Genomic DNA, 17,102 nt, shown 5'->3' with positions numbered 1-17,102 from the left:
AGTCCTCAAGGTGCCTTCCCCCCCAACCCAATTCTCTGAGCATCCCCCTGAAGCTGCAAGGCTGAAGCTGATGGAATGAAGGCAATGCAAGGGAACTGTTTCAGCTCTGACATCCAAGAGGCAGTGGAGGGGGGGGGGGGGGGAGAAAAAAAAAAGAAAGAAACCAAAGCTTTATATTTTATTTCTTGTAAAAATCTTTCAACACATGCAGACTAAAACCAGTGTAAGAAAGGTAGCCACCATCCTTTAAACAAATAACTCTACTTAAATAGAAGTGTCTGCAGTGGGCTGGTATAAAAATAAGATTAAGTTTTGCTTTCTTTCCTTTTTCTTTTTTTCTTTCCTCTCCCTTGGACAGGAATCCATTCTCCAGTTCTCAGCTGGATGAACAACACAGGACTCTAAAACACAGAGACAACGGGGACCTGGCCCTGGCTTTGCCACCAGCTTTGATACTGCTAAGGTAAGATGTGCAAAACAAAGAATAATAGAGTAAAAACAAAAAACCCACCCCAAAATCCAGAATGGGTTCTCGATGAAGAGAGAAAAACCAAACAGACAGAAGAAACCCCAACAAAAATCCCAGGAAAACAACCAACCAAACAAGAGGGGGGAAAAAAACAGCCCAACAGAAAGCAAACCAGGGGAAAAAAACAGGAGGAAAAAACTGAAGGGAAAAAACAACTGAGGGGGAAAAAAAGGAGGAGGAAAAAACCTGAGGGAGGGAAAAAAGGAGGAGGAAAAAAACTGAGGGAGGGAAAAAAGGAGGAGGAAAAAAACTGAGGGAGGGAAAAAAGGAGGAGGAAAAAACTGAGGGAGGGAAAAAAGGAGGAGGAAAAAACTGGCGGGGGGGAAAAAAGGAGGAGGAAAAAACTGAGGGAGGGAAAAAAGGAGGAGGAGAAAAACTGAGGGGAGGAAAAAAAGGAGGAGGAGAAAAACTGAGGGGGGAAAAAAAGGAGGAGGAAAAAACTGAGGGAGGGAAAAAAGGAGGAGGAAAAAACCTGAGGGAGGGAAAAAAGGAGGAGGAAAAAACTGGGGGGGAGGGGGGGAAAGGATGAAGAGAAAAACAGGGGGGAAAAAAGGAGAAAGAAAAAACCCTGAAGGAAAAAAAAATGAAGGAAAAAAAGGAGGAGGAGAGAAAAAAACCCTGAAGGAAAAAAAGAGGAGAAAAAAAACCCTGAAGGGAAAAAAAGGAGGAGGAAAAAAATACTAAGGGGGAAAAAAGGGAGGAAAACAGAAGAGAAGGGAGGAAAAAAAAAGCCACAGAAGATAAGGGAAGAAAAGGGAAAGGAAGGCAAAAACCCAAGCAAAATAAACAAACAAACAAAGCTCCAACCCTCCCCAAACAAGCAGAAAAGCAACTGAAAGAAGAAATACCCCAAACATAAACCCACCAAAACAAGAACAAAAAGCTCAACAGAAACCCAGAGAAGAGCTCCACAAGCAACAGGGAAATAAACCCCACACGAACCCAGGCAAAGAAAAACGAATGCAAACAAAGAGAAGAAACAATCAAAACAAGAAGAGAAAAAAAGGCAGAAGGAAAGCAGCCTGCTCGGTGCCTCAGAAACCTGGGGTTGCTTTAATGCCTCAGCTGGGGCTGCGGCTCTGCTGTCCCGGCGCAGTCAGTCCGTGGTGTGCCGGCTCCCTGCCGGTGCCTCCCGGCGGCGGCTCGGCGGCAGTGCTGGGGGCGGCGGCGGCTCAGCGGCGGTGCCGGCCGTGCCCCGAGCGGCCGCCGCCGTGGTGCTTGCCCTTGTGGGCCCTGTCGAAGGAGCGGGAGCGCTCCCGCCGCTCCCGGTGGTGGCCCCGCTCGTGCCTGTGCTTCTTGGCGGCCTCCGAGTGCTCCCTGGATTTGCTCTGCGAACGGGACCGGGATTTTTTCCTCTTGTGGCCGTGTCTGTTGGCGCTCTTCAGCTCTTCCCTGCCGTGCTTGGCCTTCAGGTGCGGGGAGGAGCCGTGGTTGTGGTGGCGCCGCGGGCTGCCGCTGTGGCTGCGGGACCGGCTCCGCGACCTCGAGCTGTAGGTGCCCGACAGGCTCCGACGGTTGTTGTAGCTGCCAGAGAGGGGGGGAAGGTCAAATCAGTGCTCAACTTCCAGCTTACTGCAACAGAACTGTACAGCTGCTGAGCTTGGGAGAGACCAAGCAAGCCCAACCACGCACCCAGAGCTCCCAGTCCCAGCAGGGCTGCTGAGCCACAGCCCTCAGCACCACATCCACACAGCTCTGAAACCCCTCCCGGGATGGGGGCTCCACCACCTCCAGTGCCTGAGAGCTCTTTCTGGGAAGACATCGTTCCCAGGAAGAAGAGATCCAAGACTTCCTCCCACAGATGTAAGTGATCAAAGTATGGTATCGTTTAGGTTGAAGACCACCTCTGAGATTGAGTCCCTAATTATTCACCACTGAAGGACCTACAAGGAAGCTGGGGAGGGACTTCTGACAAGGAATGAGCAGTGGCTTTCAGCTGGGAGAGAGGAGACTGAGACTGGAGGTTATAAAGAAATTCTTGGCAGTGAGGGTGGGGAGACACTGGCACAGGTTGCCCAGGGGGGCTGTGGATGTCCCCTCCCTGGGGGTGTTCAAGGCCAGGCTGGATGAGGCCTTGAGGAACCTGGGCTGGTGGAGGTGTCCCTGCCCATGGCAGGGGGCTGGAGCTGGATGATCCTGAAGGTCCCTTCCAACCCAACCCATTCTATGAATTCATCCATCTCAAAGGTCTTTTACCAACAATGAATGACAGTGAGCACCCCAAAACATGTCTAGGAGTTGAGCTCCTTCATAAAAAGCCCAAACCCAGAGTGTGGTGCCTTTTGTGATGGCTCCTCCACCTTGTCAAGGAGCTTCCCCTAGACATCAGACTGCAAACTGGTTGTTGCCCTCTTGTCTTCCCAGGGTCAGCAATACTTCACTGAGATGCAAGTTGGGAGCTTCCAGCTTCAGGTGTCAACCTCAAGACTCTTTGAATATCTACATGTATGTAAAGCCAGCAGCTTCCACTGAGTGACCCTGCACAGCTCCTGCTCTTCCCCAGTCACAGACTCAGAGAATCATTAAGGATGAAAAAGACCTTTAAAGATCATCAGGTGTAACTGTAACCCAGCTACCATGGCTACCAGAGGCAGCAAAGCCCTGAAGAGCAGCAGATACCTTCTCCCATCCATTTGGAAGCTGCCTTCTGTAGCACCTGTGCCAAGCACCTACAAGCTACCTGGAGTGGCCCCTTAGAACCAGTGTGGTAGTTTTAGGCCCTGCCTTTAAAATTGTTCACAGATCTTGAACAGGAAGTAGCACAATGTAAACAACTCACTTCCAGCTGAGCTGGTCTGGCAAATTTCATGCTGGGTGAGGGGTGTGTGATTTCAACCCACCGCACACAGGAGGGACCAACCTTCAACCTAAGACCACCATGGCCATTAAGCCACAAAAAGCCCTGCTGAAGTACCCCAGATGAAAGGGACAACCCTCCCTCTCCCCAGAATCCCTGCTGTCTCCCCACAGCCCCCCAGCAAAGACCAGCCCCCCACTTACTGCCGCCGGGGAGTGTGAGAGCGTGACCTCGACTTTGTCCGTGACCTCGACCGACTCGCGCTCCTGCTGCTCCTGCTCCTCTTGCTTTCCTTTCTCATGCTTAGGGGGAGGGGAAAAAAAAAACCACAGGGTTACACTTCTGAGGTGCTGGTTGCCCCCAGGAAGGAGCTCAGGAGCCCCTCTTGGCAGGAAGGGGCTTGTACCCACCCGTTGTAGGGGCTCTTTGAAGCCTGCTGCCGCTCCTCTGGCTCCTTTTTGACGGGTTTGGTGTTCAGAGACACCGGAGACTTCTCCTCGGTTTTGACTTCTCTTGGGGAAGCTGGGAATTGAATTGGGAGTTCCAAATTAGCAGCTTTATCATCATGAACACATCTGTCTCCTTTCCCACCTTTGCTAGTCCCTGTCCAAACCCAGCACCAGCTCAACAGCTACAGTTTCAGCCCAGCTTTCCACTTCCAGCACACTCCTGGCACCCAGAGATGCCCCTGGGGGGACACAGAACAAATCCAGCTGCCAGCAGCAGGGAGAACACCACAGTGGCCTTCACAGCATGCAGCCAGCATCATTTGAGAGCTCCTCCACCACAGCCCAAATGGCACAGAAGAGCTGCCCTTGTGGTCCTCAAGACCACAGACCTTTAAGATCAATGATTCCAACCATCAAACTCTACCAGGGGTGCTGCTAAACCACAGCCCTTCAGCACCGCATCTCTGCCTCTTGGAAGCACCTCTGGGGATGGGGATTCAACCTGTGCCAGTGTTTGGGAACCCTTTAAGTGAAGAAGTTCCTTCTGATCTCCAACTTAAACCTCTCCTGCTGCAGCTGGAGATCATTTCCTCTTGGCCTGCCACTTGTTACTAGGGAGAAGAGACCAACCCCCACCAGACTCCAACCTCCTCCCAGGAGATTGTGATGTTCTAAGCAGTCTCTCAGAACCCCACCAACGGTCCTACCTTCATTCAAACTCTTCTAACCTGGGCTCCCACCCCACAGGAGTAAGAAAAAGCTCCCATTGGGACATTTGCCAGCTCAAAACATGGCTGCAAGCTCAGGTGTATTGTTCTTGAGGAGGAAACTGCTTTCCTCAGAGCATCCCTTAGCTTCCTGAAGCAGCCATTCAAGGGCCTCAGCTGTTACCTTCAACCACTCCCTCCGGACCAACGCTCACGACAGCCTTTACATTTGGTTGGCCAACAACAGATCACAGAATCATTCTGGTTGGAAAAGCTAAGATCACTTGAGTCCAACCAGCAACCCAACACCACCATGGCCATTACACCATGTCCCAAAGTGCCCTGAACACCTCCTCCAGCTTTACTGGCAGGCTCAAGAGATGCATGACAGCAGCTGAGTCACTCTAATGCCAAGACAGCACTGAGAGCCTCCCTCTCCATTTCCTGACCACAAACTGTCCTCCCTCACCACACCTGAGCAGCTCACAAGCACAAAAAAGGCAGAGAAAGCCAATTTCAGAGACACCTGCTGCAGAAGGAGCCATGAGGAATTACTGTGACACTTTCCCTCAACAGATTAAATCCAGGGTCTCTTCACTCACCCAGCAAACCCCTGGGCCTAGACCTTTTCCTATCACAATGACCTTCAGGGTCCATGTTACTCCTGTGTCCCTCTCTTTCTGTGGAAGGATGGAGCAAACCATCTCTTTTCCCTCTAGTCTGCTCTTTCAAGGCAGTGAGACTGGTTTGAAAGTGGTTCTACTCTGTGTTTTACAAGGTTACAAGTTTTGAGAGTCTCACTGTCCTGTCTAGCAGCTCAAGCAGCAAACTTGCCTTCCCCCCCACCCCCCTTTCATCACCTTGAGACACTGATTTAGAACTCAAGTATTACTGTGTGGAGTTTCTGCTTAGAAAGTGAACTTACATGGTTTAGATGCAGGAGAAAAGCCCCCCAGGGTTGAGAGTGCTGGAGTTCCATCTGGATTCAAACCTTTTGCCTTCAGCTTAGCTTCCTGCAGTGCCATCTTCCTCTTTTCTACTTCTTTATCCAGGAATTCGTAATTGGGCTGTGAAGGCAGCACTGTGGTGAGAAGCTGGCCTGACTCAATTCATGTTTTCATCTAATGTTTTAAAAATGCTTCATCATCTTTTGCTCAGCTGCCCAGTGAGGTGGCTCACTCCTGAGGGGCAGCGTGAGAACAAGTAACAGGGGAGGAGCAGCCACAGGGCAGAGCCTCTGCAATGAGGAGAGCTGAGGCAGCACTGAGCCTCGCCCAGAAAGAGCCAACAGCTCCCAGTTCACAGTATCACAGTATCACTTAGGTTGGAAAGGACCTCGAGGATCATCGAGTCCAACCTATCAACACAGACCCCATGACTAGACCATGGCACCAAGTGCCACGTCCAGTCTCCTCTTGAACACCTCCAGGGACGATGACTCAACCACCTCCCTGGGCAACCCGTTCCAATGACGAATGACTCGCTCGGTGAAGAACTTCCTCCTCACCTCGAGTCTAAACCTCCCCTGGCGCAGCTTGAGACTGAGTTACCTTCTTTCTGGTATAAAGCTTGAGAGTCGTTAAGCAGATCTCCTGAATCTCCTCTTCCGTGGTGCCAAAGAGCAAGAACCAGTGAGGACGGGTGGGGAGGGGAATCTGAAAGCAAGAGAGGAAGAGAGATGAGGAGGAGCTGGCAGAGCAGGTTTTTGTCTGCGAGCTTTGCAGCCGTCAGGCAGGTCGTTAGCCAGGTCGTTGGGGCTGAAAGGCAGGCAGCAGCGCTCACCTGCAGAGCTCGGGCAGCCAGGTAAATGCAAGCACAAGCTATGGTCTCCGGCTGGAAGCGCACAAAGACGTTTGTCCGGAGGCTGTCGTTCATGTAATTCCTGAAAGAGGGAAAGGTGGGAGGTTGGATCTCGGGTTGGCAGCTGCATTTAGAGGAGAAAAAGACTGGAGACTCAATTGACTTTATTATTTTTTCTGTTATTACACAAAACACGTGGCTCAGGTTGGAACCACCCCATTGGGTCTTTACGTTTGGTGCCCCTGGAACAACCTCGCGAGGAATGCCAGGTTGGAAGGGACCTCAAAGATCAGCTGGTCCAAACTTTCAGCTGATTTTGCAGTGTTGTTTGGACACCCCCATGGCCAAAGCTCTGCCACCCCCAAGCAAGCAGCAGCAGGTTAACAGCTGCTTTCTAGGCAGGTATGTGAAGTTACATAGACTCCCAGCATCCTTTTGGTTGGAAAAGACCTCTAAGATCATCTGGTCCAACCACTGGCCTAGCACCACCATGGCCATTAGACCACATACCACGAACTGTCCAGTGGAGTTAACAATCAAACAAGCACTTTTCATCTGCCCAGCTGTGTTTCGAACACCAGTGCTCTTGGTATTTCCAGATCAACACACTTAAAACTCAAATGCAAGCAGGAAAGCATGGCACAGCTAGCACCTACCATTGTCCAGAGGCTAGATGCAACCTATGAAGTTCATCAAGACATTGCATTTAAATCAATGAGCCTCGAGTCACATTCACTTCATCCAGAGAGAGAGAGAGAGAAGCAGCCCCTTTGCTCACTGAGCCTTGGAAAAAGCCCTGCACGTTAGTAAATGGTCTCCCACTTGGCTAAAGCTACTGCTCTGCCCCCGGGGTGGCACTGCCAAGCAGGAGGTGGCAAGAGGTACAGGTAAAGAGCAGAGAGCTCCATCCATTTCTAAGTTAAACTGAGCTACAGGAAGAAAGGAAGAGCAGTCAGGAGGTATTGACTCGAGAGAAAACCAGGCCAGGTATGGCTTTCTAAGTTCAACATGCTGCATGCACTGCAATGGTCTTGCTGTTTGTGTTACACTCCGGTTTAGCCAAACGCTACACCAGCTACAGAGAGGTGACCCCCGGGTGGCCTTCGAAGATGAAACAACAACCACCCACTTCTTACACAGTAGCTAGGCAACAACAGAATAAAAACACACGTAGAGACATTGTCAACAGCGAACTTCTGAAAGCAAATATACAAATCCTGTGGGCACCCCGCCAGAACTAGAAGATGCTGCCCGATGGATATGGACCACTTCAGTGAATCTCGGATGAGAGCTTGCACTGGGTTGGCTGGAGAGAAGGGCAGCCAAACAGGCCATCCCCAGGTCATGGGCTGAGGTGCAGAGGGCAGAGCTCTATGACTTACCATCAGGGACTACCCTTTAATTAAAGAGTAGAAAAAAGAACAAAGTTAAATTGAGTTCTCCGTGGGTGAGGTTGGAATCAAGCCACGAAAATAGTAAGCAGAAACAAGCACCGAGAGGCTTTCCAGCTCTGTTTCCAAGTGCAACAACTTACATCTGATTGCTTTGCATAGGGATCAGCAGGCTTCTTATTTCTGCTACTATTTTCCTGGCTTAGCATAAGAATGGGAAATAGCAACTTACCAGGCTGTCTGTACCAGGGTTTGGTTACGTTCACATTCTAGGACTTGTAAATACATAACAATGATCTAAGGGGGGGGAAAAAAACAAGGAGAGGGGAAAGAAGAAAAACGTCAGTTTTGCCATGGAAAGCAACAAGGAGGAAGCAAGCACAATCACACAGCAAGCCAGAGCAATGCTGTCTCATTTCCTAAGCTTCCAATCTGTAAGCTCACATCATCTAACCCCCTTCACGCAACTCATCTCACCACTTCTCCCCCTCGTTCCAAACCAGGCACCTTTAACGCTGCCCAGTTTCTACCCCAGTCAGCAGCACTGTGGCAGAGAGCTAAAGTAGTCAGGAATGGAGAGGAGGACTCAGGTCATTTTGACGCCTGTGCTTCTCCTCCCACAGCTCACAACGATGTCACCAAGGCAGAACAACATTGACAGCTGGATTCTTGTTGACAACTCACCTTGTGCGGATGCTTGACATGAACACAAAATCCCAACTCCTTCAGTACCCTCCTTTCTGCTTTGATTACTTGATTTTTGGTGTTTATGTAGTTCTGATCAAGTATCAGGGGGCTTGGAGTCCTATAGTTTGCAAGAAATAAAATCAAAACTGTTTTGCATATCCAAAAAGAGTGGCATCTCTCTTTTCCCTTCCAACCAACTAATGGCAACAGAAACCGTTTTACAACTCCTGCAAGCAAGTTTAAGCATTAATCTTGTGCTGTCCAAGTTTAGATTAACTAGTTTAAGCTTCTGCTTCTCACTAGCTAGGGATTAGGTGGCCAAGACAAAACAAAAAAATGGGAAGGAAAATAAAAAAAGAACCTTTGGCTATGGTGTGTGCAGGCTATGCTGGCTCCAGCTGCTGGGATGAAGATGACAGTGAAGAGCTCAAAGAGCCTTTACACTTCAGGAGGGAGGTGTAAAGGTGGAACCAGCAGGACACCTTTGCTAGGTGGTGGCATGGAAGTAGCAAGGTTGTGCTTTGTAGGACTGCAGCCTCGTGTGCACTGGAAGAGGACTGAGATCTTCAGAGAACAAGACAGCCCTGCTGCTGTGACAGAGGGGAAGGAAAGCAAAGATCATCACCTCCAAAACGTTTGACAAGATGCCCTCGCTGCTGCACCCGCCGGCCAGGGGCTGCTGGGGCACTTCTGCTGTTGGCAGTTGTAAACCAAGAGCTCACTGCACAAAGATTCCCCAACTCCAGCACTATCAACTCTCAATTCCTTCCAAATCCAACACCTCAACTCTCCAAAGCATTTAGCAGAGTTTTGGTTGGAAAAGCCTTCTAACCTCATCCAGTTCAACCTTCAACCCAGCACCACCATGGCCACCAAGCCATGCCCCCAGGTGCCACGGCCACAGGTTTCTTGAACACCTCCAGGGCTGGGGACTCCACCACCTCCCTGGGCAGCCTCTGCCAGTCCCTGACCACTCTGCAGCAAAGAATTTTTTCCATGTCTTTAACTCCAAGGAGTTACTGGGTGCTTTATGCCCAAATCTCACACTCCATGTCAGATTTTCTTTGTCTGTGCTTAGGTTTGACCTTTCAGCACCCCACACTGGGGGTTTGATACCATTTCCTCTCAAGACAGACCAGCATTATCCTTCTTTGGAGCTGCTCACATATTCCATGTGCTTTCCAACACAGCAGAATGTTTGTGCAACCAGTCACACAGCCAGTTTTGTTTACAAGCTGAACCTAGTCCAGCCCAAGCACTGGTGACCAAGTTGTTCATTACCTTCAGAAGGAAAATAAGCACTGCACAGTGGACTGAAAAATCCAGCTTCTCTGCTCAGACAAAACATTTTGCTACTAACTCATCTCTTTGGACTCCATGCAAGTCCCACAAGTGGATCATGATAGGCAAAGCAGATAAAAATCACTCAGAAGCCCCAAGTTCCCACCCCAGGAAGGAAAGGTTGGTTTAATTACAAGCTGAAGGGCTTCCCAACTTCACTAAGCCACAATTCCTGCTACAATGGCTGCAGTCACCTGGAAGGATGCCCGTGGCCATTGGCCAAAGGATTCAAGCAGCCACTCACTTCACTCACAAAAGCATCCTGTTGTACATCCCTGCTCTTCCCAAAGGGCTGAGAAGCAGCTCCTGAGGGGTCTGAAATGAATCACTGCAGCTTCCTGGTACCAGAAGGTCCTGCAGTCTGAGTACAAGCCTTACTACTTCTGTCTCCTCAAAGACTGCAATGTTTTCCATGGGAACTAAAAGTCCCTCCTCTCACTGAGGGTTGCTCACCAGGGCAAGGCCTGGGGTTTCAGCTGCCCTAGGTACAACATAGTCACCAAAGGAGCTTTGTTTGGTTTGGCTTTGCTCTCTCCTCAAACTACCTGGAAAAGCAAACTTTGTGAAGCCTCTTTTAGGTGACTACTTCAGCAGAGGCTGTGACTCTATCTTACCACTCCAGAACACAACAGCCTGGAGTGAGAGACTGGAAGAAGCAAGCTGAACCTCTTTGGATAAATAAAACTAACTCAATTCCAAATGGTTTCAGCTACCTTGGGGTTTGTAACAACATTTCCTCCAGTATTGCTTTACATTTTATAGTCACAGGACCTGAAGGCATCACTCAGAGCGAGTCTAGGTGTCCAGGCTCAGCTTATCTTGTTAGCAGCACACTTCAGAGGTGACAAATCTTGGATCAAACAGGGCAGCTAGGACTTCCAGTCTAAAAAACAAATCAGCAGTGGGACAGCATGGGCTCATTCACCACCCTGCCTGCAGATCACTATCTCCCCACACCTCTGCATGCTCTGAAAGCTGCCTATAGCCAGTATTATGGAAACACAGCCAGGCAGCTGGAAGTGCAAGAAGAGAGACTGTGAGCCTTAGGGCATGTCAAGTTTTCACTGTCCTCCCAGAGGGCCTCAGGATCAGCAGAGTCTTTGGATCAGCTCATACTTGGGTTGTACAACTTTGACAGCAAAGCCACAGGACACTTTCAGTTAAGACACTCTGAAGTGTGCTTTACTCTCTTGTCCCCACCTTACTCTGGTCACTTATGACCCAAGTTCTAGAGGTCTACACAAGCTGTGCAAACCAACACTTGACCCAGACAGCACTTCCAGAAATAAAGGCAAATGCAGCCTCTGAGCCACTTAATGCAGAAAGCAAAGTCTGCAGAAGGCTTTACTGCACCTTATGGTGGCAAAGGTCAGGTGCCCACTGTGTAAGGCTTTATCAAGTCAGTACTTTCACCATAAATGCAAAGTTTTGTTTTGCTTAATCAGTAGAAACCTCAGAGATTATTACCCTTTGGAAAACTTTCCTCTCAACATGAGGGAAAAAAAAGGAAGGAACTTCACTACTGCTTTTGCTGTACTTAAGTTCTCAGTACAAATAATCATCTTAGGTCCAAAACCCCAAAACAGATTAAAAAGCTTCTGAGCTCATTTACAAACCAGAAGCTTCCAGCCCTGGAGAGCCAAGTCATTATTACTTTGAATCTGCTCTTCTAGATGAGCACTAAAGCTCCAGGGGAGACATCAGAACAGAGAGCACACAGAGCCCATCCTGGTGAGTCCATCCACCACTGAAGTCACAAACTTCATTGTATTTAGACTGTGTAACACCCCAGACACTGTTAGGGGTTTGTAGCAATAAATGAGTTACAAATATTCTTCTCCTAAGTCCCTCTGGCAACCAAAAGCTAAGTTCTCAACACAGCTACAGCTTTGTCTGATGCAGTATTAACCTTTGGTGTCTTTGGAGTGTCTCACAATTTGGCATAGTGCCCTGTGTGTCATTTTGCTCACACACACAAAGTACTTTACAACAGCAGTGTCTGGTTTCAAAGAGCACATCTCTCTGCTGCCAGGCAGGGAGAGAGAAGGAAGGGAGTTCTGTTTGGCTCCAACATTGTTGAGTACCAAGCACCGTGGGTTTACAGCACACTTTGAAGAGCTCTAAGCAGCGTGTGACATGAATTCAGGCCACTTCCCACACAACTGCACCAACCTGTTGGCTGCAAGAGAAGTTAAAGGCAGCTGACTGAGCATCTCGAACCCAAGCATTGGCAAGATTACATCAGGAGTCACATTTGGTTCCACTCCCAGGACTTCCTGCAGCTTTCAGGCACGTTTCAGATCAACCACAAGCTACATTCTAGACGTTCCACAGTTGCACTTGGCTCAGAACACAGATGTTTTGGCACACAGAGGTTTTGTTTCAAGAGCAGTACGTTCATAACACGAGCTTTTCTCCATGCACACAGACATTTTACATGCAGTACTACATGAAGACCCAAAATGCTTGTCCACAACACTTGGTTTTCTTGCTTCTCAGCATTCAAAACACCACCTAGCAGCGACCCAGTGGACTGCAGGTCTTACAGACAGAGTATTCCAATGCAACAGGTACATTGCTTACATAGCAATTGATATAAATAGCTTTACAAAGGCAAGGTTTGGGTCATCCTCGTGGGTTTGGGGTTTCTTTTAAACTGGATTTAAACTGCAAATTATACAGAGAGTAGAACTGAGAACCCAAAGCTTTAAAGCAAGACAGCCTACTCAAGCTACTCCAACTTCATATGCAGGGTTAAGGCTTTGGTTAACAGAAATACTAGACTAGAGGCAAAGGGGAGAAAAGAAAAGGAAAGGACAGCAGCCTAACTGCTGGTTTCAAGGTCTGGGTTGTGTGTGAGAAACTAACTACAGCCTAAAATGTTAGCTTTGGGGGGGGAGGGAGGGGGGAAAATAATATATATATATATAATCAAAGAAATGAAAAAAATCAATGAACAGAAATCAAAGCTAGTGTTCTAAAATCCTGGACAGCAAAGAAAAAAGCTTATAACAAGGTACAGGAGTTCTTCCAAATGGTTCACCAGCGGCCAACCTGTTAGTCCCCCGGTTCCAGTGACCTATTCTCAGAGCACTGGCTTCTCCTTGGGGATTTTCCATACTTCACTCACTGTTGCCATGACGACAGCTTCATCTTTATGTACCACTCCACATCACCCAGGCTTTGGTAAATGTAGCTGGTCGCTGTATAGTCGGTTGCAAGGGAAAAAAGAGGTGAAGTTAATAAGGTGTCCAGCAGATGGAATTGTCATCTTGTCATGTACAGAAAAAAAAATGAATGACTTTTTACATCCTGCTTGCTCAAAAAGAAAGGAAAAACACACACACAAAAAAAAAAGGGCAAGTCTGAATGTCAGACTGCAGCATCTTTTAAGATTAGTTTCATGCAGATTCAAGTCAGAATCTCAGAGCAACAGTACCCATTCCTCCAGAAAAGCATGGGTAGGAGTGCACGGTTTCTCTGGGCATGATGCATTTTAGGCACCATGTAACATGCACAAGTGACATTCTGATTGGGAACAGGCTAGCTGGAAAGATTTAAGTTCACAGGTTAAGTTCAGTCTCTCTGAGCCTTCACACAGCACAAAGGAACAACTACTTTGCATCCTGATCGCAGAGAAGAAAAGCATGGTCGTGGTGATTAATTAACCCTCCCTGCCCTGGACTGAGGCCAGAACATTACAAACCACTCACTGAAGCAGCTTCAACAGCTCTAATAAGCAGACTCCCTCATCATCACCGAGGTGAGAAACAATGGCCCTGAATTCAGGCAGCACATCTTGAACCAACTTCTCTCAGGGCCATGAGGGACAGCAACTTCAAAAGTCAAAGGACAAAGCTAAGTTCCAAAGCATGGCACCCGATCGTTCTCATCTCTACAGCTAACTGGGAAAACACAAGCACGAGGCAGTAAAAGCAAAAGTGGAAGGTTCAACAGAAGCAAAACCAGCATGAAGACACCGAGACACAGCTGGTTTCCCTAAGGGACTTCTACTCTGCTTCTCAGAGAAGGTTACACAGCACTAAGGTTTAAATTCCTGCTGTAACCTGGTGAGGCAGAGAAGTCAAAATGGGAATTTGAGAACTGAGCTGAAAAAAAATCAAGTCCCTCAGCTATAGGTTAACTCACACTTGGAGCCATCAGCCACTACCACCACAGCCGACATCGCCTCAGGCTGCACCGCTGCTGCCTGATAAAGCTGAAGGAACTCGGTGTTTAATAGCAACCTGGACAACTCCTTCCCTTCAAGCATCCCTTGTTCCTTCCAACACATCAAGTTAATGTGCTTTACAGGTGAACACATACACGGCTTTACAGACAAAAGACAGCAGCGTGAGGCACTCACAACTCGAGAGCAGCTCTACAGCTCAGCAGACAACGATCCAGGTCTGCACACAGATCAGGTGGGCTTACACTCCAACTTCACCAGCACAAGCACCCGGCTCTCACAGCTGCCAATTAAAGACGCCTTCAGCTTCCAAGCCTCAAATACGCATTCCTTGGTGAAGGAGAGTCATTAAAGCTGCAAACGCCGGAGGCCACACCATACCTTGTTGCAGATACTTCCTAAAATGGCTTTTTCTGAACGGCAATGGGAACACCACTAGGAAAAGCTCAGCTGTCATCTGTTAACTGATCCTTCATTGCCGCCATTCCCTGCGTTTAGACAGCTACAGAGCAACACAAAAAACCCCCATTAAGAGCACCCGACGGGGTTGAGAGTCTGGAGAACGTAACAGCAACCCCACCGGTTGGCTATTCAAACCTAAGCCTACCTTTCAAGAACCACGAGGCATCCAAAACCAAACCCCCCAAAAAAAAGAAACAAAAATCAACGAGCAGCAGACCTAAAACTACAACCAGGGACCTAAAACTAGAGCCAAGACTCACGACCCCGTGGGCTAAGGAACAAAACCAGATCTACCAAGTGAACCAAAGCAACGGGAGGAGAGGCCAGCACTGAGCTTGTACTGCCTACATCGCAGCCAACGAGCACTCCCTTCTCAACTTTAGGTCGTTGAACTTAGCCTGGAAAAATACTGTGAATTGAAGGAAAAAAAAAAAACCAAACCAAACCAAAACCAAACAAAACAACAAACTGGCAGTGTGCATTAGTGACAAAGAGTGGCTGCGGCTCGTTAACGAAGCCGATCTTACCTTTTGGCTCTTAGCTGCCGCAAGTGATGGAACACGTTGATCACGTCCCTTATCCGGCGGGGCGCCTCCTCGATTTTGGACGCGAGATTGATGCAGGCCATCGCAACAATCTGAAAGGAAGACCCGTTCCCACAGGAACGTCGTTAGTTCATTTATTTTCTTTAAAGCCTAAATGACACAACTGAAAAAGCAGCCCCCAACCCCAGGCCGGGAGCGAAAGGCTCCTGGAGAGCAGCCTGCTGGGCGCCCGGCTGGCCCGGAGCAGCGCTTAACAGGCTCCCCCCTGCCCCCCCCCCCCCCCCCCCCCCCCCCCTCCGCTCCCCGCCTAGGCCGCAGCCCCGCGCTCACCTCAAAACTGTGCTTGACGAAGGACTTCGAATAGAAGAACCGATGGAACAGCACCTGCCCCGTCGCCATCGCCACCTAGGGAGGCAAAAGCCAGGAGGAGGAAGAGCAGAGAGGAGCGGGAGTCAGTCGCGGCGGCCCAGCCACCGCCGCGGCCCAGCCACCGCCGCCGCCATTTTGTGTCAGGCACCAGCTGGCGCCGCGCTCCCTCCCTGCCCCCCCCCCGCCGCCGCCGCCGCCTCACGCCCTGCCCGCCGCGCCACAATGGCGGCCACCGCCCGCCCTGCCTGCCTCCCTTCCTCCCGGCCGCGGCACGGCGAGGCCGCGGGGCCCGCACTCACCTGCGGCAAGCGAAGGAGGATGCCCGCCGCCTGGATGAGCTCGCAGCCCAGGATGCGCAGGTCGGTCTCGCACTGCAGGTCCAGGCCGTCCTGCATGGAGGGAGTCGGCGAGAGGCGCTCCTCGGGGATCAGCGAGTGGTCGATCGTCAGCGACACCTCCGAGTAAAGCCGGTCGCCGATAAGGATTCCCGGAGCGGCGGGAGGCGGCGGCGGAGGGGCGGCCGTGGCCGTGGTGGCAGCGGCGGCGGCGGCCGAGGCGGCAGGCGGGGGGGGCGGCTGTGTAGTGGTGGAGGCCATGATGGCGGAGGGCGTCCGCACCCCGAGCCAGCCACGCACAGACTAGCGCGGCCCGGCGCCGTGACGCAGCACACAGCGGCGCCTGCGCCGCGCACCACGGGAAACAAATAGTCCCGCCGGCCCCGCCCCCGCCCGGCGCCGCGGCCTCGGGGCCGCCACCGGCAGCGGGAGCGGGGCCCGGTTTGGGGTCGGCACTGCCGTTCTCCCCTAGGTACGGTGGCTGAAACCGCCCGCCGGTGCCAAATCCAGGCCCCTGCCTCGGCCCCACCGGTGGCTGCCTGGAGTTGGATGTCCCCACACTGAGGGTTCATAGAATCACACAACTGCCAGGCTTGGAAGGGAGCTCAAGGCTCAGCCAGCTCCAACCCCCTGCCATGGGCAGGGACACCTCACACCACAGCAGGTTGCTCACAGCCACAGCCAGCCTGGCTGCAAACACCTCCAGGCAGGAGGCTTCCACCACCTCCCTGGGCAGCCTGTGCCAGGCTCTCACCACCCTCATGGGCAACAACTTCTTCCTCACAGCCAGTCTCAATCTCCCCACTTCTAGTTGTGCTCCATCCCCCCAGTCCTATCCCTCTCTGGCACCCTCAGAAGTCCCTCCCCAGCTTGCTTGCAGCCCCCTGCAGATCCTGGAAGGCCACAGTGAGGTCTCCTGGGAGCCTTCTCTCCAGCCTGCACAACCCCAACTCCCTCAGTCTGTGCTCACAGCAGAGCAGCTCCAGCCCTCTGCTCCAACTTGTGGCCCTTCTCTGGACACCTTCCAGCACCTCCAGATCCTCCCTGGCACAGAGGCTCCAGAGCTCCAGGTGGGGTCTCAGCAGAGCACCTCAGCACCACATCCACGTGGGGTTTAAATCTCTCCAGGCCTCATTTAGCTACTCAGCAGCACAGAGGAGTAGGAGCTGCTTGGGCCACGACCTCCATTCACTGTTCTGAGCTTTAATTGCTACCAATTCATTGTTTCCTCAGTCCTGCCAAGCGATTCTTGTTGTTTATTTGCTAAGACTCTGGTCTAGATGAACACATTTATTAGGGAAAGAAGAGCTTCTCCCCTTCCCCCTACATCCTTCTGGGTTTGCTTCACACCTGGAGAAAACTAGAAGAGAATGTAAAGATTTGTCAGTTGGTGCACAGGTAAATAAAACCTGATCTTAAACTTGGCTTTACCTACTGTGATATTTTGTGGGGGCAATTTTCTTCTTCTCATGGAATTGTTTTAGTTGGAAGAGACCTTGAA

At 50.5% G+C, this 17,102-nt stretch overlaps 1 protein-coding gene across 1 annotated transcript; it reads right to left on the bottom strand.

Moving 5' to 3' along the window:
* Positions 1–432: 432 nt before the first annotated feature.
* On the bottom strand, positions 433–15,911 carry CCNL1 (cyclin L1). Its single transcript, XM_068144876.1, has 11 exons — positions 15,566–15,911; positions 15,228–15,302; positions 14,880–14,989; positions 8,358–8,478; positions 7,906–7,970; positions 6,265–6,364; positions 6,033–6,137; positions 5,408–5,549; positions 3,737–3,848; positions 3,530–3,628; positions 433–2,053 (listed from the first exon to the last, which is right to left on the bottom strand). Exons 1-11 carry the CDS (start codon positions 15,860–15,862, stop codon positions 1,702–1,704), a joined length of 1,578 nt encoding a protein of 525 aa, XP_068000977.1. The 5' UTR covers positions 15,863–15,911; the 3' UTR covers positions 433–1,701.
* Between the last annotated feature and the right edge of the window lie 1,191 nt (positions 15,912–17,102).

The sequence above is a fragment of the Melanerpes formicivorus genome, unplaced genomic scaffold (genome assembly GCF_026170545.1).
Source record: "Melanerpes formicivorus ecotype bairdi unplaced genomic scaffold, bMelFor1.0.p_v2 SCAF_12, whole genome shotgun sequence".
Taxonomy (NCBI): domain Eukaryota; kingdom Metazoa; phylum Chordata; class Aves; order Piciformes; family Picidae; genus Melanerpes; species Melanerpes formicivorus.
This window is presented reverse-complemented; position numbering and strand designations above follow the sequence as displayed.

Bases quoted from the DNA above. Each gene is read 5' to 3' on its own strand.
- CCNL1 (XM_068144876.1), bottom strand. From the start codon at position 15,862: ATGGCCTCCACCACTACACAGCCGCCCCCCCCGCCTGCCGCCTCGGCC. The intron at 8,479-14,879 runs GTAAGATCGGCT...TGCAAACTATAG, and splicing joins CGGCAGCTAAGAGCCAAAAG to GACTCCAAGCCCCCTGATAC. The intron at 3,629-3,736 runs GTGGGTACAAGC...CCTCCCCCTAAG, and splicing joins TCAAAGAGCCCCTACAACGG to CATGAGAAAGGAAAGCAAGA.